Below are 26,084 nucleotides of genomic sequence, written 5' to 3'. Positions count from 1 at the left end.
AAAATCAAAACTTCTTAAATATGCAATTGGAAATTAATACCATTCAAATCCAAAATAACTCATTAACAATCCAAGTAAAAAATATGGAAACAAAAATCAGTGAATTGGAAGACAGATAGAGAAGAAACAATTTTCGCTTTAAAGGAATACCAGAAGAATTTAAGAATAAAAACCTGAGGTTGCCCAAACCCATATGTACTTCTTCCGAACAGACCCGTATCCCCTTGTTCGGGAACCGAATAGAACTTGTGTGGCCCCCCCTCTTTATTGACTCAGAACACCGACCATCCCTGGCTGTTAACCACAATTAAAGGATTAACTTGAGTGCTTTCCCTGGGTGACCATTTTATTTATATTTATTTTATTTCCCGAACACAGGCAGTGGTACTTGGTCGTCGAGTGCGTGGAACTTCTTTCAGCTACATGTTCTCGCGAACCCCGGTTAAGATGGTAATGCTGCCTGTACACTTTCCCGACCATCTACACGAACCACGTTCGGGAGATAGGAACTACCGACTGGGAGGAGCATTCGCTACTTATGAGCCAGCGGGACTGTTCATCGGTGTTCGCACAGGAACCCCCGAACGGAGACCGGCCGTTTCCCTTAAATCTTTGGAACTCTTTTGCGATATCACCTCTTGGCCGGCCGGCCGGTCAAAACTTCTCTCGAATGGCGATTTCATCTCACAGAACCGATCTAAGCGCTTTTTAGATATGTTGGGGACTCGGACACATACTTTTCCGGAATATAAGACCACAAGTTCCAATACTATTTTCTTATGTTTTGGGGGTGATTTATAATAATAATATATGTTATGAGAGATAATTGAGTTATCCAGTTTAGAGCTCAATTATCTCTAAGTCCCAGAGACTCCTGGACAAAAAACCTCTGTAATGTTGCTGTGGAGACCCCATGCTAGGTGCCATGCATAAAAAGTCGTGTGTGGCCGAATGAAAATCAATTGACTCCCAGAACTGTGTGTCGTCCAGTTACTGGAGGAATGGGCAATAATCACTGACCAGCACTTTCTTCCAGCTCCAGAGGATTCCAGTGGAGATGTTGCAGCTCCGCTACAGTGTATATATAATAAAATATGTAGATGTGGTACATTCGACTTGGAAGAAAGAGGTAGTTATGATATGATTGATTTTTAAAAAAAGATATTTTTTTCACACAAGTAAAAATTATAGATAATAAGAGATGATGAAAAAAAGACACATATAACAAAACATTAACTCATGAAGAATTAAAAAGAAGAAAGGAACAATTGATGTAAAAATACAAGACAGAAGAAATAAAGGAAAATTATTAAACCACAAAGAAAAAGAAATGGGAAATGGAGAAGGAAAGAGAAAGAAAAGGAAACACAATTTAAAATTCTCAAAGAACACATTTCAAGTAGAATTTATCAAAATTAGAAGAAGGTATATACAGTATCTCACAAAAGTGAGTACACACCTCACATTTTTTGCAAATATTTTATTATATCTTTTCATGTGACAACACTGAAGAAATTACACTCTGCTACTATGTGAAGTATTAAGTGTACAGCCTGTATGACAGTGTGAATTTGCTGTCCCCTCAAAAAAAAACTCAACACGCAGCCATTAATGTCTAAACTGTTGGCAACAAAAAGTGAGGACATATATTGTATGTTTTTGTTGAGTAGTTGTTCACTGTTTGTTAAATCCAGAGTTGGTCTGGGAGGGAATCTGGGGAGAAAAGATAGAATATATGGAAAAGTAGAATGGGCTAAACCTAAAAAAAAAAAGAACAATGACGATTAGGGTTCTCTCCATCAACGTCCAGGGTTTTGAATACACCCCAAAAGAGAGGCTTTTTATATGATACTATTAGAAAAAAAAAAGATAGATGTCTTCTTTATACAAGAGAATCATTGGAACTCACAAAGTATATATAGATGAAGATTTCCAAGATATCCAACTGTATTTGAATAAAATTCAAACTAATTCTGGAAAAGTGAGACAAAGAAGGGATAATGCTGATTGTAATTTGCAAGATTAATGATAAAATTATCCCACTGGTTAATATTTATGCACCGAACATATTCACTCGAAGATTTTTTTAAACATGTGGTGCATGAGCTACTGATTATTTGGCTGATTTGGGGTGACATCCCCGTCCCACTAGCTGTTGAACCCACTACAGTGCACCACTTACATAAAACACAAAACGTATCCAATACACCCCAAAGTGACAGTATATGGAAAAAACTACTAAACTTAGTAGTACAGCTTCCCAAGGTCCCTTACCTGATGGTGACCTCACACAGATAGAAAAGTATACAGAAAATGGGATACAGCTGTATATCTAAAACAAAAAACAACAAATAATAGTGCAACACTGTTGGAGGAGGTTTGCCCCCACTTTATATGGAACTCACAGACTCCAGATGAAAAGAACGCATGGAGGTCTGGTTTCTCAGTCACAATGGTGCTTTTGGATCCAAATCAGGAATCAGGTAGGTAGGTAAAAAATTATTTATTACAAATAAATTGAATAAAATAGATATTTTAAAATTGGTGGTATATCACCGGTCCTACGCATTTCGTTTCTATGGAAACTTCCTCAGGGACCACTTTTTATACAATCATAAAAACATAAAAATATGTCTAACAATTTCATGTCCTCAGTGCACCACTTAAGTTGGGTATTTCCAGACAAGCAAATAGAGACCTCACTCGTGACCAAGACCCTGCGGGAACCCGAGAAAACTTGCTGCGACCTGCTGGAAACGGAGCTAGAGAGAGGCGGCCGATCTCCTCACTCCGCAATTCACGGTATAGGGCCGCTGCACAGCTTCCCCCCTGGACCGGTGGGGGTTATGCTGGTCACCACTGAAGTCAATTAAGCTATTTGTGCTGCACTTACCTTATGCTCCAAGTCGCACTCCAGCCGCGCCTCGACTTCTGTGCTCACACAAGATGGCAGATGCATCTCACTATACCAATGGCGCAGCCCCGGATCTATAGAATACACCTTACAACACCTAGATGAAATCTTCTCCAGACTCTGGCTTAAGCTACATGAGCGTCAAAGAGCCTTGGTGATTAAGCGGCAAGCAGAATGGCACAGCAGTACCGAAAGGAGAGAGTCCCCTCAGGGCAAATCACGTTTGCAAAGGCCTACCTTTGCTAAACCCGCCTCCCTAGGCAGAGAGCCTCACAAGGCTTACCCTTAAAGCATCGACCACACAGGCCGAAGAACAACTGCAGACAGTGAAACTCACCAACTTGATACTCCAGACCAGAGTGTCTCCGACTGTGTCGATCAGGGATTATTCAGGCCTGGGAATGGAGGGGAATACTACCCTGGCACTGCATTGTGGACTGGACACTCACTTGAACTTTCATAGCTGCGCCCCACCCTTGCCACTTATGGGGATAGGCTGACGCAGAAACAAGATCCATCGTATGAACAATGTCACACATTGTTTGAATTGCAATGTTAGCGATAGGGCTGGTTCTTTTCTTTTATTGTTATTTCTTTTTTTTTTTATTATTTCCCTTACTTCCTTTACTCTGATCTCGTATTGTGCAGTAATCTATGTATAACAACTCAGTGGAAACCATATAGGCAGGTTCAGCTTATGTAATTCTCTTTAAGAGTTTACTCAATGCCTATTCTTACCTCACACGTAATATGTCTAAAATTGCTGTTTTGTTTGAATTTTATAAGCTTCTTCACTGCATAGACATGTTCCCTCAGTTATGCATTTTGCCTTTCATTATAAAATTGTGCGATAATATGAAATGCCATGTAACGTTACATAGTCGTATATTCCTGAATTCAACATATTTGTGCATTTCCCTGCTAATCGGTACTCATGCATTGCTGTTGTGACTTTGCAGGATCTCTGTATACTTACACACATCAAAAATAAAGAATATTAAAAAAAAAATTAAATGAGGTAGAGAAAGTCAAGAAAGTAATGTTGTTAATAGCAGGGGACATGAATGTAACACCAGACGATTAGATGGATATAACCATTAAGCTAAAAAAATAGAAATTCAATCCGTAAAACAAGGACTGCAGGTAACTCTTTCCAGGATGTCCAGTTCAATCTATTTGACATTTGGAGAGTGCAGCATTCCAAAGAAAAAGATTATACACACTTCTTGCATGTTTATAAAACTCAAGGATAGATTTATTTCTAGCAGACTCAAATAATTTAGAAATATGTAAAAAGTCTAATATTGACACAATTTCATGGTCAGATTATGTACCGATCTATTTAGAACTCAAAGAACAGCTGGATGGAACGAGCAGGACACCCTGGAGATTAAACCAAAGCCTTCTTGATTCAGAACAAGCTTTGAAGTATTTTACAAGTCAAGCAGAATAATTTTGTAAAACAAATGATATCAAGGAGGTTTCTCATTGCACACTATGGTGCACATACAAATGTTTTATGAGGGGGAATTTGATCTAATTAGGAGCTAAAATGAAAAGAGAACAGGGTAAAAACTTATTGGATTTATATATTTATATATAGCCAGGCTGGAACAGGAGAATAAAAAAGGAATAATTTCACAAAGAACAATTAAGATTAAAGAAGTACAACAATAAATCAACAATAAATCAGAAATAAGTTAATAACTAAAGTAAACAATGCAATTAATAAATTTAAGCAGCAGTGGTACTACGGGGAATTTTTACTAACAAATTAAAATAAAATAAAAAAAGAATCCAATAATAAAGAAAATTGTTGAGAAGGAAAAATAATATTTATCCCCAACAGAAATCGGGAAAGCCTATGAAAATGATTATACACCCCTATACAAGCTACCTGCTGTCAGGATTGACACAGAGATCCAATACGCAGAATGCAAATACAGAAGAACGTATACCGGGTCTTAGAATGGCCGGACTAACGTCGGAAAGAACAGAGAATTGTCAGGGACAAGCTGAGGTCGAGGAAGCCAGAAAACAGGTAAGTGAATAAACAAGCGGAGTCAAAGGGAAGGAGAACACAGAATAGTCAAAATTAGAGCCAAGTCAAATACCAAGAAACCAAACCAGAGTAAGCACTATAGGAACAGACAAGCTAGAACCATGGGCAATGATTCATTGCAAGTGAGTACTTTTTATAGGTTGGCTCTTTAAGTTATGACCACGCCTCAGAAAAACATCCTAATTCGAAAGTTTTGGTGGGCCGTGACGTCATCGACGTCAGCGAGCTTGCAACGTGTCATAAAAGGGGGAGGAGCTACTGCAGTCGGTGTCTGAACTGCCGAGATGAGAGGAGGGAATGGAAGGAGTCTCCCCATCATGTGGCAGAGCAGTAACCACAGGTACCCTGAAACCTGCATTGCAAATACCAATAGAAGAAATAGATCATTTTTTAAATGAAGGAAAACTTCCTAAATTAAAAAAAGAAGAAACCATAAAACGTAATTCTTCGATATCCAAAAGAGAAGTAGCACAGGCAATAAGATCCTTACAAATAGGGAAAGCCCCTGGTCCAGACGGACTTACAGCCTCATTTTATGAAGTTTTTAAATCAACAACTATACCTCTTTTATGCAAATTATTCAATGAAGTAAGAGAACAAAAAGCATTCCCAAAGGATGCTACAAGCTTTAATAATATCCATACCAAAACCAGATAAGCACTAAAATTTTGTTACAAATTACAGACCCATCTCCCTGCTGAACTCTGATGTCAAGATATTCTCTAAGATCCTGGAGGATAGACTAAGTAAAGTGATCACAGGAATAATACATCTAGATCATTCAGTATTTATAACTACTAGGAAAGGAGTGTACAATATTTGCAGATTCAGCAAATCAAAAACAAAACAATTCCAGCAATCTTTGACAGGCTTAATTGGATTTACCTGTCGAGGGTCTGACACGCATTTGGAATTAAATATGAAATGCATGATTTGATCTTTAGCTTTTAGTTGGATTCCTCTGGTAGGATCTTGGGGAGTCTAATGACATCAGAGTGGTTTGAGGTTAGGAACAGAACTAGTCATGGATGTCCGCTTGCCCCTCTTCTATATGTTTTACGTATAGAACCTCTTGCATTAACTATTAGACAAAACAAAGAAACAAATGACTAGTTATAACAGTAAAATATTACTATACGCAGATGATATCATTCTTACTCTCTCGGAACCCAAAAATTCTATTTTTTTAACTCTAAATTGTATTTGTAAATATAGTTGTATATCAATGATAAATTAAACATTAAAAAAACACAAGCTATCTATCCTAATATGGAGGAGGAGCAGGGGGACTCCCTGAAATCTAACTTTAACAACTTAAGGACACAGCTTCAGAAGCTGGACATACCCTTAAGGACACAAGCAATTTTTAAATTTTTTGCTGTTTGTGTTCAACTGCAATTTGCATCTCTCTCATTTATTGTACCAACACATATTACATACCGTTTTTTAGATGATAAAAAGGGCTTTAATTTGATGTGACATATCCATGTATAAATTTTAATTTATTACAAAACACATGCAAAATAATAGGAAAACAAACAAAAAATTATTTCCCCCCCCCAAGTTTTGGCAATAATAACGTGTGCATAATATGTCCAGCTTAGGAAAAGTAATTCTACATCAATTCATTTATGTGTCTTGATTTACAAAGTACATAATATGTGTAGGATTTTAGTTTATTTTAAAAGTTACAGGTCCCAAACTACAAGGTTTAAAATAAAATTTCAATGTGAAACAATTTTAGAAGTTGGTATGTTTGTCTTGGAAGTTTAATACCCATCACAGAAAACAAAACTGCCACACAATAGCATATATTTATATAAAGTAGACCTGAGGCTATTTACCTAAGATTATTTTGACACTTTTTACGTAGCCATTTTACCGCCAATCTCTGCTATATATTGGAGTAAAATTGTCTTTTTTCTCTTTTTTGGCATATACACATATTAGAAGGTTTATGTAATGTGTATTTCGTAAAGCTGGTGTGTGCTATCCCTGTACAGAACCCCATATTGTGTTCAGCTACAGTGCCTTGCAAAAGTATTCACCCCCTTGGCATTTTTCGTTGTTTGTTGCCTCACAACCTAGAATTAACATGGATTGTTTGAGGATTTGCATCATTTAATTTGCCCACAACTTTGCAGATTTTTTATTTTTTTATTGTGAAGCAAACAACAAATTGGACAAAATAACAGAAAAAGTCAATGTGCATAACTATTCACCCCCCTAAAGTCAATACTTTGTAGAGCCACCTTTTGCAGTAATCACAGTTCCAAGTCGCTTTGGATAAGTCTCTATGAGCTTGCCACATCTTACCAATGGGATTTACCGTATTTTTCGCTCCATAAGACGCACCTCACCATAAGACGCACCTAGTTTTTAGAGGAAGAAACCCAGAAAACAATATATTCTGAACAAACTGTCCCATAGTGTTTCTTACTATGGGACAGTTTGTTCAGAATATTTTTTTTCTCCCCTGTCCCATAGTGTCCCCCCTCCCATAGTCTTCTCCCACCCCCTCCCCATAGTCCTCATCCCCCCTCCCCTCCCCATAGTCTTCATCCCCCTCCCCTCCCCTCCCCATAGTCTTCATCCCCCTCCCCTCCCCTCCCCATAGTCTTCATCCCCCTCCCCTCCCCTCCCCATAGTCTTCATCCCCCTCCCCTCCCCATAGTCTTCATCCCCCTCCCCTCCCCTCCCCATAGTCTTCATCCCCCTCCCCTCCCCATAGTCTTCATCCCCCTCCCCTCCCCATAGTCTTCATCCCCTTCCCCTCCCCTCCCCATAGTCTTCATCCCCCTCCCCTCCCCTCCCCATAGTCTTCATCCCCCTCCCCTCCCCTCCCCATAGTCTTCATCCCCCTCCCCTCCCCTCCCCTCCCCATAGTCTTCATTCCCCTCCCCTCCCCTCCCCATAGTCTTCATCCCCCTCCCCTCCCCTCCCCATAGTCTTCATCCCCCTCCCCTCCCAATAGTCTTCATCCCCCTCCCCTCCCCATAGTCTTCATCCCCCTACCCATAGTCTTCATCCCCCCTCCCCTCCCCATAGTCTTCATCCCCCTCCCCTCCCCATAGTCTTCATCCCCCTCCCCTCCCCTCCCCTCCCCATAGTCTTCATCCCCCTCCCCTCCCCATAGTCTTCATCCCCCTCCCCTCCCCATAGTCTTCATCCCCCTACCCATAGTCTTCATCCCCCTACCCATAGTCTTCATCCCCCCTCCCCTCCCCATTGTCTTCATCCCCCTCCCCTCCCCATAGTCTTCATCCCCCTCCCCTCCCCATAGTCTTCATCCCCCTCCCCTCCCCTCCCCTCCCCATAGTCTTCATCCCCCTCCCCTCCCCATAGTCTTCATCCCCCCTCCTCTCCCCTCCCCATAGTCTTCATCCCCCCTCCCCTCCCCATAGTCTTCATCCCCCCTCCCCTCCCCACCCCATAGTCTTCATCCCCCCTCCCCTCCCCATATAGTCTTCATCCCCCCTCCCCTCCCCTCCCCATAGTCTTCATCCCCCCTCCCCTCCCCATAGTCTTCATCCCCCCTCCCCTCCCCTCCCCATAGTCTAAATCCCCCCTCCCCTCCCCTCCCCATAGTCTAAATCCCCCCTCCCCTCCCCTCCCCATAGTCTTCTCTTCTCTCCCATACTGTCCCCCTCCCCTTGTCCCATAATTACTTACCTGTCTTGTAGCGTTTCTCGGCAGCACAGGGCGCACCGCGGTACTGGAACTTGAATTTCATATTCCGGTTTCCGGCGGGACTGAAAGGAAGTGCGCACTCAGCTCAGTGTGCGCACTTCCTTTCAGTCCCGCCGGAAACCGGAACATGAAATTCAAGTTCCAGTACCGCGGTGCTCCCTGTGCTGCCGAGAAACGCTACAAGATAGGTAAGTAAAACTTCATATTTGCTCCATAAGACGCACACTCACTTTTGAGGGGAAAAAAAGTGCGTCTTATGGAGCGAAAAATACGGTATGCCTATTCCTCCTTGCAAAACTGCTCCAGCTTCTTCAAGTTGGATGGTTTGCGCTTGTGAACAGCAATCTTTAAGTCTCACCACAGATTTTCTATTGGATTGAGGTCTGGGCTTTGACTAGGCCATTCCAATACATTTACATGTTTCACCTTAAACCACTCAAGTGTTGCTTTAGCAGTGTGTTTGGGGTCATTGTCCTGCTGGAAGTTGAACCTCCGTTCTAGTCTCAAATCACGCACAGAGTGGTACAGGTTTTGCTCAATAATATCCCTGTATTTAGCACCATCCATCTTTCCCTCAACTCTGACCAGTTTCCCAGTCCCGGCTGCTGAAATACATCCCCACAGCATGATGCTGCCACCACCATGTTTCACTGTGGGAATGGTGTTCTTTGGGTGATGTGATGTGTTGGGTTTGTGCCAGACATAGCGTTTTCTTTGATGGCCAAAAAGTAACATTTTTGTCTCATCACACTAGAGCACCTTCCTCCATACATTTTGGGAGTCTCCCACATGCCTTGTCGCAAACTCAAAACATGCCATTTTGTTTCTTGCTGAAAGTAATGGCTTTTTTCTGGCCACTCTGCCATAAAGCCCAACTCTATGGAGCGTACGGCTTATTGTCGTCCTATGTACAGATACTCCAGTCTCTGCTGTGGAACTCTGCAGCTCATCCAGGGTTACCTTAGGTCTCTGTGCTGTCTCTCTGATTAATGCCCTTCTTGCCCGGTCCTTGAGTTTTGGTGGGCGGCCGTCTCTGTTGGCAGGTTTGCTGTTGTGCCATGTTCTTTCCATTTGGTTATGATAGATTTGATGGTGCTCCTGGGGATCATTAAACATTTGCATAGTTTTTTTTATAACCTAACCCTGACTTTTCAACAACATTGTCCCTAACATTGCCATACACAACTTTTTCATCTCAAACTCACTCACACTACTGGCACTTACAGAGACCTGGCTGTTCCCCTCTGATAGCGCTACTCCTGCCTCTTTATGTTTTGGTGGACTACAATTCTCTCACACTCCCAGACTCAACTTTAAAGGAGGTGGTGTAGGCATCCTTCTCTTCCCTCAATGTACCATTCAACCAATCATAACTTCCCCATCCCTATTAATTTCTTCTTTTGAAGTTCACACTGTCCGCCTATTTAAACCCACTCCTTTAAGAATTGCTATCGTCTACCGCCCCCCTATAGTCTATTTATTGATCACTTTTCTTCCTGGCTTCCCCACTTCCTCTCATCTAGCACTCCTTCCCTTATACTTGGGGATTTCAATATACTAATCAACAACCCCAACTGCTCTGATGCCTCTTGTCTGCTCTCTGTAACCTCCTCCTTTGGCCTTACGCAATGGTCCAATTTAGCAACCCATACAGTGGGAAAAACTCTTGATCTCGCCTTCACCAATGTCTGTAACACCTCTATTCTCTTCAATATTCCTTTTCCTCTATCTGACCATCATCTGCAGACTTTTGACATCGGCATTCCTAAGGCCCAATTGACACCACTGTCTGAACATCAATGTCACAGAAACCTCCAATATCTTGACCTAGAGCATTTCTCCACTAATCTCCAAACTCTCCTTTTACCTATCTCAAACCTCACCTGTCCTAGCTCTGCAACCTCCTTCTACAATTCCACCCTCTCCTCTCAACTAGACATCATGGCACCTCCTACATTTAAATGCAGCAAGCGCCCCCAACAACAACCTTGGCACACCAACAAAAATGCTCCAGTACTGCTGAACACTGTTGGAGAAAGTCTCACTGTGCGTCTGACTTTCTCCACTACAAATGTATGCTGCGCTCATACAGCTTGGCTCTTTCCTCTACAAAAGTAAATTACTTCAATACCCTCATAACCACACTCTTCCGTGAACCCAAACGACTATTTCACACATTTAAGTCTCTTCTTCGCCCTGTTGTTCCTCCTCCACCTACTAACTTGACCGCCGCAGACTTTGCAACTCACTTCACTGACAAGACCTCTACAATCAGGGAAGAGATCTCTCATCTTTCTTCTTCCCCTAACCTCACTCCCTCTGCTGTTCTATGTTCATGTGCACCCGCTACAGCGGAAGAGGTTTCTGTTCTGCTCTAGTCCTCCCACCCCACCACCTGCTCCCTAGATCCAATTCCCTCGCATCTCGTCCGTACTCTGTCTTCTTCTCTTTCTCTACCGCTCACTTAAATTCTCAATCTCTTTCTCTCCTCTGGCATATTTCCATCGCACTTCAAACATGCAACTGTAGCCCCAATTCTAAAGAAGCCCAACCTTGACCCTAACTCCCCGTCCAACTCCTGTCCTATCTAGCTACTGCCTTTTGCATCCAAGATCCTTGAAAGAGTTGTGTATGCAAGATTGACAGACTTCCTCAAGTCCAATTCTCTGCTAGACCCGCTTCAGTCTGGTTTCCGCGCTAAGCACTCTGTAGAAACGGCACTGACCAAAGTATCCAATGATCTACTCGCTGCAAAATCTTGTGGTCACTACTCTATCCTAATTCCCCTTGACCTGTCTGCGGCTTTTGACACTGTTGATCATCAACAGCTTCTTCTTATCCTCCGCAATATCTGTCTACAAGATATTGATCTCTCCTGGTGCTCCTCCTACCTCTCCCAGCGCTCTTTCAATGTTTCTTTCTCTGGCTCTGCTTCTTCTCCCCAACTTCTCTCTGTTGGTGTCCCCCAAGGTTGAGTCCTTGGTCCCCTACTGTTCTCCATCTACACTGCCTCCCTTTGTAAACTCATTAGCTCCTTTGGCTTCCAATATCATTTCTATGCGGATGACAAGCAAATCTATCTGTCCTCTCCTGCTCTCTCCCCGTCCCTCTTGACTAGTGTCTCTGACTGCCTCTCTGCTATTTCTAACCAGATGGCTGCCCACTTCCTTAAACTCAACTTGACCAAAACTGAAATTCTGGTCTTTCCTCCCTCAAATGTTGCTACTCCTGTGTCTGTCTCCCTCCAAGTCAACAGTGCTATCATCAACTTCACCACGCAGGCTCACTGCCTAGGTGTTCTCTTTGACTCCGACCTCTCCTTTAAGACTCATGTTCAGTCTATCGCCAAATCCTGCCGCTTCCATCTCAAAAACATTGCACCTCCGACCCTACTTAACGCCAGATGCGACTAAGGTGCTGGTTCATTCCACTGTCCTTTCTCGCCTTGACTACTGTATTCCGCTTCTCAGTGGTCTTACGTGCTCCCAACTTGCGCCATTACAGTCCATAATGAATGCGGCGGCGAGGCTCATCTTCCTGTCTGCCCACACTGCCCACGCCTCACACTTCTGTCAGTCCCCACATTGGCTTCCTGTAAGATATAGGGCTCAATTTGCAATTCTGGTTCTTGCTTTCAAATCTCTACATAATGCTGCTCCTATCTATCCTCCCTAATACACAAGTATGTCTCGTCTAGGCCCTTACGCTCTGCTGAAGACTTACGTCTGTCTTCTGTCTGTACTCCCACCTCTGATGCTCGACTTCAAGACTTCTCGGGGGTGCACCGTTCCTGTGCAACTCACTTCCCTCCTCCGTTAGATGCTCCCCCGGTCTCCACCCCTTCAAAAAATCATAAAAAACCCACTTCTTCATAAAAGCGTATCAATTAAACTGTTAATAGCTCCCGACTGATTCCTCTCTTGCAACTGTCATTAGTTTAATATTATCCTTAACTTTTGTGTCACTTTACCCCACTCCCTCTAGTATATAAGCTCATTGAGCAGGGTCCTCAAGCCCTCTGTTCCTGTGTGTCCAACTTGTCTGGTTACAACTACATGTTTATTCGTCCACCCATTGTTAAGTGCTGAAAAATTTGTTGGCGCTATATAAATAATAACATAATTATAATAATTAACACTATGAAATCAAGGCCATTATTGCTAGATTTCTCTACAACTAAATCTTACCACACAAACCACCAGATAATGCCACTGTATCTAATGGTTAAAATTAGGGTTTGCTGCCACTGGTTTCTAATTATTTGGTCAGATTTCTACCAGTTTTAAGAGGATCAAGAATGTAACAGATTCCAGTCGCTTCTGGCCCTCCAACTGCAATTCCCACAAACTTTAACATTATTACTAACTTTGACACAAAATTTTAAAAAATTAAAAAAAAAAACAGTGTAACAAAATGTCTTCACATAATCCTCCTTTTGGGACTTGTCTTATGAGTGATTTATCTATGCTACACAAGCAATTTAATCCTTGAGTCACTTTAAGCATTTACTGGAACAGATTCTGGTAATCCATAATCTGTGTTTGTATCTTTAGCATAAACAGTGAGTTGTGAAATCCAAAATCTTTGCTAGGAAAAGGGAATAGTCTATAATGCGCACAAACAACTGAAGAAGTAGCTCTTGTTTAAGTAAATAACCTCCATCTTTTGGTTAGACAAAATGATAACTTATGTCTGTCTGATACTGCCAAATAATTAATTATACTGTATTCTGACTTTATGTCTAATATGAATTCCAAGTGTCCTTCGTTTAGAAGGACAGTACCACTACCAAAGCCAGACACTTCTGACCAACTTCTTTCCAGGTCTTCCTCTTTTCTAAGCAAGCTCTGAACTCTTAATGTCCGTAGGTCTACTGTAGTTGTAATTAATACAGTGTAAAAGCTTCGAAAACAGCAACAATCCTACAAATCCTAATAATGACTAGATGTTGCTGGATGTCGCTTGATAGATGATTAGAATCAATGTATGGAAGATGCACACAAAAGTATGGCAAAACAGTCACTTGCATTCATGGAGCTCCTGTCTGGGGAACAGAAAATTCCCCCAAGATAAAATATGAGGCTACCTTTTACCTTGTTCTTCTGTTTTGCATGTATAATGCACAATAGACATGTGCAATTCGTTTCGTTCCGAATGTAAATTCGGACGGATTTCGGGCAATTCGCATTTTCAACACTTACAACAATCAAGTAACACACATTCATGTAAAATGTAAGTTACTTAGCCTGTCAATGGAATGACAGGAATGAATAAGTAGATAACTCCTTAATAGTGATGTCCCGAACGGTTCTCTGGCGAATAGTTCATATGCGATGTTCGGTCCGCCCCCTATTTGTAATCATTGAGTAAACTTTGACCCTGTACCTCACAGTCAGCAGACACATTCCGGCCAATCAGCAGCAGACCCTCCCTCCCAGACCCTCCCACCTCCTAGACAGCATACAATTAGATTAATTCTGAAGCTGCATTCTTTTTTTTTGTGTGTTTGTGTTTATTATACATTATCCTCCATAGCCAGTAAACTGTGTTTATTATACATAATCTCCCACAACCAGTAACCTGTGTTTATTATACATTATCCTCCCATAGCCAGTAACCTGTGTTTATTATACATTATCTTCCCCATAGCCAGTAACCTATTTAGTTTAGAAAAACGTCGCCTGAGAGGGGATATGATAACATTATACAAATATATTCGGGGCCAATACAAACCATTGTGTGGAAATCTATTCACAAACCGGACTTTACATAGGACACGAGGCCATGCGTTTAGACTGGAAGAAAGAAGATTTCGTCTAAGGCAAAGGAAAGGTTTTTTTACTGTAAGAACAATCAGGATGTGGAATTCTCTGCCTGAAGAAGTGGTTTTATCAGAGTCCATACAGATGTTCAAACAGCTACTAGATGCATACTTGCAAAGACAGAATATTCAAGGATATAATCTTTCAATGTAGGGTAATAACTGCTTGATTCAAGGATAAATCTGACTGCCATTCTGGGGTCAATAAGGAATTTTTTGTCCTAGCTTGTTGCAAAATTGTGCTTCAAACTGGGTTTTTTTTTTTTTTTTTTGGATCAACAGCAAAAAACAGGTGTGAGGAAGGCTGAACTTGATGGACGCAAGTCTCTTTTCAGCTATCTAACTATGTAACTATGTAACTATGTAACTATGTAACTATATATATTATACATTATCCTCCACATAGCCAGTAACCTGTGTTTATTATACATTATCCTCCCATAGCCAGTAACCTGTGTTTATTATACATTATCCCCCCACAACCAGTAACCTGTGTTTATTATACATTATCCACCCACAACCAGTAACCTGTGTTTATTATACATTATCCCCCCACAACCAGTAACCTGTGTTTATTATACATTATCCTCCCATAGCCAGTAACCTGTGCTTATTATACATTATCCTCCCATAGCCAGTAACCTGTGTTTATTATACATTATCCTCCCCATAGCCAGTAACATGTGCTTATTATACATTATCTCCCCCATAGCCAGTAACCTGTGTTTATTATACATTATCCTCCCATAGCCAGTAACCTGTGTTTATTATACATTATCCCTCCCATAGCCAGTAACCTGTGCTTATTATACGTTATCCTCCCATAGCCAGTAACCTGTGTTTATTATACATTATCCTCCCCATAGCCAGTAACCTGTGCTTATTATACATTATCTCCCCCATAGCCAGTAACCTGTGTTTATTATACATTATCCTCCCATAGCCAGTAACCTGTGTTTATTATACATTATCCTCCCCATAGCCAGTAACATGTGCTTATTATACATTATCTCCCCCATAGCCAGTAACCTGTGTTTATTATACATTATCCTCCCATAGCCAGTAACCTGTGTTTATTATACATTATCCCTCCCATAGCCAGTAACCTGTGCTTATTATACGTTATCCTCCCATAGCCAGTAACCTGTGTTTATTATACATTATCCTCCCCATAGCCAGTAACCTGTGCTTATTATACATTATCTCCCCCATAGCCAGTAACCTGTGTTTATTATACATTATCCTCCCATAGCCAGTAACCTGTGTTTATTATACATTATCCCTCCCATAGCCAGTAACCTGTGTTTATTATACATTATCCCCCCATAGCCAGTAACCTGTGTTTATTATACATTATCCCCCCCATAGCCAGTAACCTGTGTTTATTATACATTATCTGGTGTAACAGTAGTGTACATTAAAAAAAAAAATACAGGGGGCTTGTTGTCACCTTTCGGGGACCCTTGGTGTTGTACGTGGCTGGGTGGAGGAAGAGACCTTCAATGACATCAGTGAGGACAAGGAACGGGACATGGCTAGCTTGGTATCCAACCTTGTGCAAATGGGGAGTTTGCGGTTGTGCAAATGGACTGTTTGCGGTTGTTTGCGGTGCGTTAAATGGGGCGTTTGGTCTGTCACTGTGAAGCGGGCGTAACCCTTACACTACCTGATCGATACAACATCATACCTGATGTTTTAAAGCACGTTATTACAAACAATTTAGGAATGTTAGGTGATTTATGCCCTTTATGGATTAAAATCAGACTCTGCATCAACTGTGTAATTTTCCATGGGAGTTTTGCCATGGATCCCCCTCCGGCATGCCACAGTCCAGGTGTTAGTCCCCTTGAAACAACTTTTCCATATTGTGGCCTATTGTGGCCTATTGAAGTCTATGGCGGTTCGCCAGGTTCGCCCGTTCGCGAACATTTGCTAATGGAGGGGAATACTACCCTGGCTTGTCCGGTGTGACTCTCTGCTTTCAAGCAAGTCAAACCCAAGATGGCGTGACACTGCCATATCCGGGATGTGGAATAGTACTGCCGTATCCGGGATGTGGAATAGGAGCTGGGGGGGTGCCGTTCATGTGGAGCAAGACGCAGCAGCAGAAGAGGACTCAGCCGAGGAGAAGGACTTTGCGAAGAGGACTTTGCGAACGGAAAATTTCATGTTCGCGACATCACTACTCCCTAATTCCCACGGTATTAGAGAGTTATGTACTAAAAGGCTGAAAGACCTAAATTGGTCTTTCAGCCAAATTTACTAATACCAAGTAACAATTACTTAGTATTAATAAATTATGCCCCTACTCGCTATACCGTGTAATTTGACTCATAACACTCTGGTGGATTGAAAGTAACCAGAGAGTTATGAGTCAAATTACACAGCATGGGAAAATTCCAAATAACTTTCCCACGCTGTGTAAAATGACACAGAGCACTCTGATTGGCTGGATTTCAAGCTAACCAATCAGAGTGCTGTGACAGGTAAATGTAGAGACTGACCGGTCAGTCCCTTCATTTACCTGTCAGAGCACTCTAATTGGATGGCTTAAACCAACCAACCAGAGTGCTCTGAGTCTAATTGCGGGGCAAGGCTTTATAAGCTTTCCCCCATCCTGCAGAGCTCAGTCTGCGCGGAGCCCTCCATGGGGTGAACATGGATTATTTTTTTTGCGCTCGGGTTTTTTAAAAAAAAAAATGTTTTAAAGTGTGTCGGTTATTATGGATTTTTATTTGCCCTTTTTTGGTGCTGAAAAAAAAAGATTTTAGAAGAAAGAAGACATCAAATGGTAAGTTTTGTTTATTTACTTTTTACAGGTACCTATTTATTGGTCCCCTCTCACTATTTTTAGGGTTAGGGGAGTAGGTAGGGACCCCTAGTCACCTGGGGGGGGTTATAATTTTTTAGGGCCCCCACCCGCCGCTCAGGGGTGGGGGCCGGGGGGACCACAATAGGTCCCCCGTTATTGGTATTTAGGGCCCCCACCCACCGCTCAGGGGTGGGGGGCAGGGGGGAGGACAATAGGTCCCCCCCTTATTCTAATTTAGGAACCCCCCACCGCTCAGGGGTGGGGGCCAGGGGGGGAGGACAATAGGCCCCCCTTTTGGTATTTAGGGCCCCCACCCACCGCACAGGGGTGGAGGTCAGGGGGAGGACAATAGCTTCCCCCCCTTATTCTAATTTAGGGCCCCCACCCACCACTCAGGTATGGGGCCAGGGGGGAGGTCAATAGGTTCCCCTCCCTTATTGGTATTTAGGGCCCCCATCTGCTGCTCAGGGATGGGGGGCAGGGGGAAGGACAACAGGTCCCCCCCTTATTCTAATTTAGGGCCCCCACCAGCCGCTCAGGGGTGGGGGCCTGGGAGGGGAGGACAATAGGTTCCCCCCCTTATTCTAATTTAGGGCCCCCACCCACCACTCGGGGTGGGGGCCGGGGGGAGGACAATAGGTCCCCCCTAATTTTCTGATTTAGGGCCCCCACCCACCGCTCAGGGGTGGGGGCCGGGGGAGGGGCAATAGGTCTCCCCTGTTTAAAAGCCCCCACTCGCGCGGCACGGATGGGGCTCGGGAAGGGCCACAGGCTGCTCACTGTTTAATAGAAATGCCCCTACTCGCGGTATAGCAAGTAGGGGCAAAATTTACTAATACTAAGTAATTTTTACTTAGTTTTAGTAAATTTGGCTGAAAGACCGATTTAGGTCTTTCAGCCTTTTAGTAGATAACTCCCTAATACCTTGGGAATTAGGGAGTTATCTACTAAGCGGCTCCAAGAGATGTCCCGAACTGCCGAAATTCCAAAGTGCCGAAGTTCTGAACCGAAAATTTTCCCCCTGCACATCCCTTATGCACAAGGCTGAAAGGTGTACCTAAACTTTACATTTCTATCCCCCTGCATTTCTAGAATATGTAATGTTGAGATAGCCTATTGTGTTTGAAAATAGGCAGCCTTCTAGCAGTTGTCCGATAATGCTTTGCTAATCTGTAGGAGTTATCACACACTGTGTCTACGTGTGAATGGCATTTTAAGAGTCTGTTGTCTCTTTAAAAATATAAGCTTAGATGGGTGTATGTTGCACCCTATTTTTACTGTAACATTGTCATTAAAATTATGTCATTAAATTGCCTTAACCTGGCAACCATAAACAGAGGTTCCCATGGGCACGTCCGGATTAAGATAGGGGCTGATGGAGATGTAGCTCCAGGCCCTTTTCCTATGATATTTATTGTTCTTGGAAGCATTTCAAACTGGGGTTCTGACTTCTTTTGGCATAACAGTAAATACAAATGTGAGAAAGGCTGAACTTAATGGACACATGTAACTATGTAAAGGCCAACCCACTAGGAGAACATAGGAAGGACAGCACTTTTACGCCAGAGATTTCTATCCCTTCCTATCCTCCCATACATCCCCACGCTCCAATTACTCATTCCTATCATTGTAATCCCTAGCCCTCTATCTCAAATCTCCCATCACTCCTTTCCTTCCCTTTTCCTGTAGTCCTATAGCTCCCCCTCCAGATCTCCCTTTTACAATAATCATTCCTTATGCTTCCATTACACAAATCCCTCCTTCTTTGTACTCCTATCACTCCAATCTACCCTCACTATCCCACTCCCATCAATCAACCCCTTTATAATCTGTCATCATGACCAGCAATCCCAATTCGCCACTCACTATCCCTCCTTCCCTTTAACCCTCCCTTCCTATTATTATTATTATTATTATTATTATTTATGAAGAGCCAACAGATTCCTCAGTGCTGTACAATCACTCCAATCCCCCTCACTCTCATCACTCCCTTCGCATTTTAGCATCATCCCTATGCACCCATCTTTCCTATCCATTTATCAATCCACTACCTCTTTCCTTGTCCTCATATTACTCCAATCTCTCCCTCTCTTCAGGATCTTCCATCACTCCAATCCTGTGTTCTTATCCTCCACACACCCATCACTTCCAGTAATCCCTATGCTCCCATCACTAGCATTCTTCCTTATGCTCCCATCTTCCAATACATTGCTTCCTCCATGTCCTCCTATTTCTCCAATCTTTCCCTCACTCTTTCCTTTCCTACCATTCACTCCCTTCCTTTTATCCTATCACTCCCAGCAAGCCTATTGCTTCTATCACTCCCATCACTTCCTGTCCTCCCTCAATCCAATCCATCACTCTGCCCCTGTCCATCAGCCCAGCCCCTACCTTACTGTACTCCTATCATACCAATCAGTCCCTCAAAATGTCCTCAGCCTCTCATCACTCACTTAATTTATATCCTCCCATTTCTCCCAGCCATCCATATTTTATCGTTAAAAAATAACCACCAAAGGTGATAATGGAGTGGAATATGTTACAGATGTATGCAGCTTAACCTTGTGCCACAAATCACTCAAAAACAGGCACAGTGAAATACAGTAGTACCAAGTGTCTTTCGCATATGTTTTAAAATCCTGTCTCTTACTGCGTCAAGTGTATGGCATTTTGGTCTCAGGCATATTCAGGCCTAATACTCTGTCCCCCACAAGCAAGGTTGATGGCCTTTACGGTCTTATGTCAGTACTGTCACTTTAGCATTTTAGAGGTCTCAGCCTAGACTCCTGGTATCAAGTTAGGTACCGGTCATCAGGTCATTGACTCAGCGGGTACATATTCCTAAATAATACCCGACAGTGGTTAATGTGTTGGACTGAGGGGCAAATACCTCCGATGAGGATGGGTGCTGGCCTCACAGGAGTAAATTAATTTACCGTAAGCTAGGGACGAGTGCAAGTAACTAACAGTCAGTTGACCAATCTTAGCCTATGGAGGGATGAGATTAAGATGTAAAAAGGAGACGTACCTAGCTTTACGAATAGGTAAGATTCTTTACAGAGAAGGATAATTGCTTGAGAACCTAAAAATAAAAATGTGGAAGGTTAGGTTGTAGTTGAGCTTAATTCTTTCCCCGTATTGTGAGTATGGACAAGAAAGGTAAGGGCACATGTGGTAGCTCTCAAGTGTGACAAGTACATGCCTTAAGGAGATAAATCATAAACGCCAGGAATATCCCCGGGCATGCTAGAAATTATATATAAGGCTAACCAGTTAACTTGGTGCTAGTAATATGATAGGGGAATGGGCGGCCGGGACTGCCATGTCTAGGAGTGAGGCCATTGAAATAGCTATTGTGGCAATAAGTGGTATCAGTGTTTTCAGAAAAGATAAGGCTACGGATACTGTGTCGTACGTGAAGAATTTTTGGATTAAGAGGATCATGGGGTATGCATATAACCACAATAAGATTATGCTAAGAAAACACACAATTATACGTACTCTATGTATGGGAGAGATATTCGTGTCTAATGGGTAATTGGTGGACTGAACGCAGTCGAATGAGACTGTAATGAAATTATATGTTTTTTATAACACCTAGTGAAGGGAACATGAAAACAGGAGGGCATTGGTAAACCAGGTCCATAAGACAGGAGAACTTAGTACTGCATAACATAATGGATTCACAGGAAAATAACATGAAAACCTAACAAAGATTAAACTCCTTTTTATACACAAGAAACTTATACATTTGTTTTATCATATTAACGACATTTAAGAGTAGCCTAGCCTATAGTCCTTGTTCGACTAAAAAACCCTAATTAGATAAGAGAGTACAGTTGAATGAAATAGTATGTGAAAAGTTGTATACTAAAAAAAAACAAAAAACTGGCATGAGTAATTCTGGCCACTAGAGGTCGTATGTGAGTAATCTAGAGTGTAATCGGTAAAATCTTTATGCGAACGAACCGTTACATGAAACAAAGAAAAGAAATGTTCGAATTGAATAGGGACATGAAAGCGTATGTTCGCAAGAATGTAAGCAGTGTGGGAGCCGAACGAATTGTTCGTATCGGCCCTTTCGGGCAAACCCACAGTTTGTGGACCGAACAGGGGGATGCGACCCGGAAGCAGCGGTAAAGTGAGAGGTCAGCCTGGAACTATTTCTGGCGGGCTCCGTCTGGCACGAAGAGTAAGTGGAGCGTGCGGCCGCAAACAGCGGCTGGAACAAGGCAAGTACTACTTCAGGGGAGCTGGCTCTGCGAGGTGGGTGTTGAACCTCGGCTGAGCGGACTTGGTCGTGGGATGAATTGGTCTGTCTTGCCAGGAGAACTTGGTTAGCAGGAACCAGCGTGGGAGTGAAGTCTTAGGTGAGTGAACCAGAACGGGAAGTCTAGGGTTCTGCATGAACCCAGGGGTGACGGTTCTGTCATGGAGGTGGCCTGAGTTTTTATAGCCTCCAATTACAGGCTACGCCTATATATATATATATATATATATATATATATATATATACATATATATATATATATATGTAGTAAGGCCTTTTGGCCTGTGTTTGTGGCAGGGGCGTATGACACACCCCTTCCCTACTTAAGGGACACCCCTTACCTGGCTCCATACCTTCGAGGTCAGCGTTGCATGAGAATCCACTTCCGGTTCACGTGCGGCGCCATCTTGCTTTTCAAAAAACCCGCGGTTTTCGTCTGGTGTAGCTGTGTCCAGGATTCCTTACAGGTTTTCCGCCCATCCAGCTCCTCACAAATCCGGTCTTCATCACAGACTACGTCCTAGTGACTTCCAAATCGTAAGTTCGACGCCTGGATCATTCCCATGGCGTCGCACTGTTAAACGGGCCTTACTTTACGGCCAGCTACATATTCGGTTAAATTCCTTTCGTTAGTTTCTATACGAATGGTACTCATTCACCAAGTACCCACTTCGTTTCAATTCGTCTACTCCTATCATACGTACTCATTCTAACTGACCGGCGTTCGGTTTTCTGCATGTCTCATTCACATATCTTTCGCCTATGTCTGTATCATACAGTATCTGGTCATTCATGCGATATATGCTTTCGGCAGTTTGCTCATGACATTCACATCGCAATTCGTTTCATATCTTTTAAATACAGCAATACAGCCTGTATAGGTATATATAAAATATAGTTCGGTTTATTTACCTGTTTCATGTACAATCCATATATGATATGTTATTTAAATCTCATTATGTTTTAGGTTCTTTTGACTTATGTATTCATTTTGTTCACATTAATTTAGATAGCATGTATAATACATAAATGTGATAAGTTTCCTTTAAAGGTATTTCTGAATATTACGTTTTCACAACCATGTACACACGATTACATGGCACGTACAATTTCTGACCTTTCTGCATGTACTCAAACGATATAGCGAGTATACAAGAACACGGTCCCAACATCACAAACTTTCGGGTTGAATCACACGTTTTGGTTCAACCACTCATACGTCAACTTTTCTACATATGGTTATTTTCACATATTTTCTACCTCACCCATATCTTTCAATTTTACACCACGGCTTAGATAATCCATACCGGATAAATCAGATAACTCCCTGCACCATGGAATACTACAAACAGTAGCATGGCCATATATATTTATAAATTTTGGTCACCATGTAGACACGTTATACACACCCTAAACACCCCGCTACCAGGGTAAGTCCCTGCGTTACGGTTATACACCTTAACAAATCAGGCAGGTTACTACCATGCTCATAAATTTTCCCCTCCAACACATACGGTTAGAAAATCAACTACAGCATATCTAGTCTACATTGGTATCACAGGATCCAATTCTCATACTATCATATCTTATTTCTACCCATTTAGGTTTACCCAGGTTTTCTATACCTGACGCATCTCAAAATACGTATACATACTACCAGGTACGTAAGCCTGCTCACGTCATGTATCACATACGTTCCATCTCTACATAGGACATAAAGTACTGGCAAATTCAGAGGTATAGGCCCAAATAGGTATCTCCCCTCTTGGCATACTGCCTATAGTTTAGCGGTCCGCGAGGCCAACACCCCGCCTCAACGTTTCGGAGGCAAACGCCCCTCGAGCCACACGTGAGTTAGCCGCCTCGCAAAGTATAGAGAGGGTGTCACCTGTCACTCCCTTCCCCTGTTTTCTTTTATTGTCACCGAGAGGCCTACGAATTCCTGCCACTACATCGGGTGGCCTCAATATCCCCTCGCGCCAACGCATAGATAGAGCCTCTCATAGCCACTTGGCAATTAGCAGGGCCTCACCTGTCACCAAAGATCAAGATTAATTTTTCGCCTTAACCGGCATAGTTAGCCCGCCAGTACATCCCCTGAGGTTCAACACACTAACAATATATTTTCTCATCTAGTATGTCTCAAGAAGGGGTAGAGGATTTCTCCATCCCGAGCACTCCGGTTAGAGCAAAGAAGACATGGCTAGTCCTGCATCTTTCAGGTCATGGACAATCCTTCGCATAACCAGCGAACTCAGGAGGCAACAAATTCCTTTCCCCGCTACTGCCAGGAAAGCGGAACTGTACAAATTACTGCACACCTCAACTGATAACACTGATGCAGGGGAAGGGACTAGCCAGTCTAACCTGACAGATATACATGGCATGCTAACATCCCTCATGTCATCCATGGGCAAGGTCAACTCCAGGCTGGAGAGACTGGAATCGGTCACCACAGCCCTTACCATGACTGGGTCGGCCACTGCGACCCCTCCGCCACTGGTCGAGTTGCCACTAGTTTCTCCAGCCACCACCTCTGACGAACAGGAGGTTAACCCTGCCCATATGATACCTGAGCACCTTAAGAAAGACATCCTGGAAGGTAAAGATGTCAACTTAGCTTCACTACTAATTGCCTCCCAGGATGTGGTGGAGCATAAAACTTATGCGTATGAGGTTATTTCTGTGGTGGTCAAGTCTAGGGAGGCACGCCTAAATAGGAAACTCACCATCCCGGAATTTGTGTTGGCCTTTGGCATTTACCGGGATGTCATATGTGCTGTTTACCCACACAGGCGTGAGGAATTTGACATGTATATGCACAAGCTGGTGGACCTGGGCAATAAATATGGTAGATCGGCATTCTACGATTACCATAGATCTTTTTCTGCGAAAGTGTCAGGCGCCTTCTCACAGTACGGGACAAGGTCCAACTGGAGCAAGATAGACACGGTAATTTTCTGAAGACACTTTGCAGGTCTAAGGACGCCGGCTTGTGCATACTGCTCCTCCATGTCTCATTCGGCAAATTTTTGGCCCACCACTGCTAACGAGCATACCCACTTGCAAGGACCTAGCTCCGCTGGTCCTATGGAGAAAATATCCAAAGACAAACTGGGAAGGCCTATCAAGTTTCTGGGCAAATCCCAGATATGTAATAATTTTAATGTTGGAACATGTAATTACAGCGGTTGTCGTTTATTGCATATATGTTCAAAATGTTTCAGGGCACATGCTAAAATCATGTGTCCCAATAAAATGTATCCTAAACAATACTTAACGTCTATAAACATATCCCTACTTGCGACATTTCTGTCACAGCATCCATCTACACATTTAGTAGATTTCATAATCTCTGGTCTATCAGAAGGATTCCACACGGGTATTATACAAATGCCTTCCGGAATCCTGGAATGTCCAAATCTACAATCCGCCCAACACAACCCTACATCTGTTGACACACTCATAGCTAAAGAAGTCACAGAGGGTTTCTTATTGGGACCTTTTCAATCCCCTCCTTTCACCACATGGAGGACAAACCCTATCGGGATTGTTACAGGGAAATCTTCCAACAAGCAGAGACTTATCATCGATTTATCGGCACCACACACCTCAACCACTCCTAGCCTTAACTCCCTAATACCATCGGAGGAATTCTCCCTGCAATATTCCACTATAGATCACGCCATTACAGCTATCATACAAGCAGGAGTTGGCGCATGGCTCAGCAAGACCGACATAACAAATGCTTTCAAACTACTACCAATCCACCCCACGCTGTGGCACCTACATGGCATCAAATGGGCAGGGAACTACTACTTTTTCTCACGCCTAACTTTTGGTTCTAAAAGTAGTCCAGCCATATTTGACAAATTCGCCGAAACCCTATGCTGGTTACTACTCAATATATCCAGATGCCCTACAGTCATACATTATCTGGACGATTTCCTACTGGTCGAGGAGAATTCTTCCCCTCCCAGTAGCCTCAAAGAAACCGTCAGCCTATTCAACCAGTTGGGGTCCCAGTCTCCCCTACCAAGACCGAAGACCCAGATACCGTCATCACATTCCTGGGCATCATGCTAGACTCAGCCAACATGCAAGCTAGCCTGCCACGCACCAAGGTAGAAAACATCCTGACAAACATCAATCTCTACATACAACTGCGCACTTGTAACCGCAAAGAACTACAATCTTTACTGGGGTCACTCAATTTTGACATGCATATTATACCTCAAGGCCGTGCTTTCATCTCACGACTCCTCAGCATGTTCCCACGTTTTCTACATGATGCACACAGATTATCCCTAGATACCCAAGCTACGGCAGACCTACTCATGTGGAGAAACTTTTTTTTTTTTTTTTTTTATTCTTTATTTTTGGTGCGTTTTCATTTTTACACAACCACGTCCGGCCCCAACAACCAGGACGGGCACAGTAACGGTCACGCAGGGTAACAAGGTTTGGTAATGAGTTAGTGAACGAGACATCTTAGTAAACAGTCACACATTTTGT

General features: G+C 42.8%; 1 protein-coding gene across 3 annotated transcripts in view; it reads right to left on the bottom strand.

Annotated features, from left to right (window-relative positions):
- CNTF (ciliary neurotrophic factor) overlaps positions 1 to 26,084 on the bottom strand; it is a 47,929-nt gene that overhangs the window by 4,018 nt on the left and 17,827 nt on the right. Inside the window, exon 1 of one of the 3 annotated variants that reach the window (XM_063434793.1) lies at positions 5,862 to 5,980. The exons of the other annotated variants lie outside the window; for them this stretch is intronic. Coding sequence (XP_063290863.1) covers positions 5,862 to 5,906 — 45 coding nt within the window. The 5' untranslated portion in view covers positions 5,907 to 5,980. Of the gene's footprint in view, positions 1 to 5,861; positions 5,981 to 26,084 lie in introns of those variants that run through there. 3 annotated transcript variants of the gene reach the window in all.

Source organism: Pelobates fuscus, chromosome 10, assembly GCF_036172605.1.
Source record: "Pelobates fuscus isolate aPelFus1 chromosome 10, aPelFus1.pri, whole genome shotgun sequence".
Lineage (NCBI taxonomy): Eukaryota > Metazoa > Chordata > Amphibia > Anura > Pelobatidae > Pelobates > Pelobates fuscus.
The sequence above is the reverse complement of the archived record's forward strand: the minus strand, read 5'-3'. Positions and strand labels throughout refer to the sequence as shown.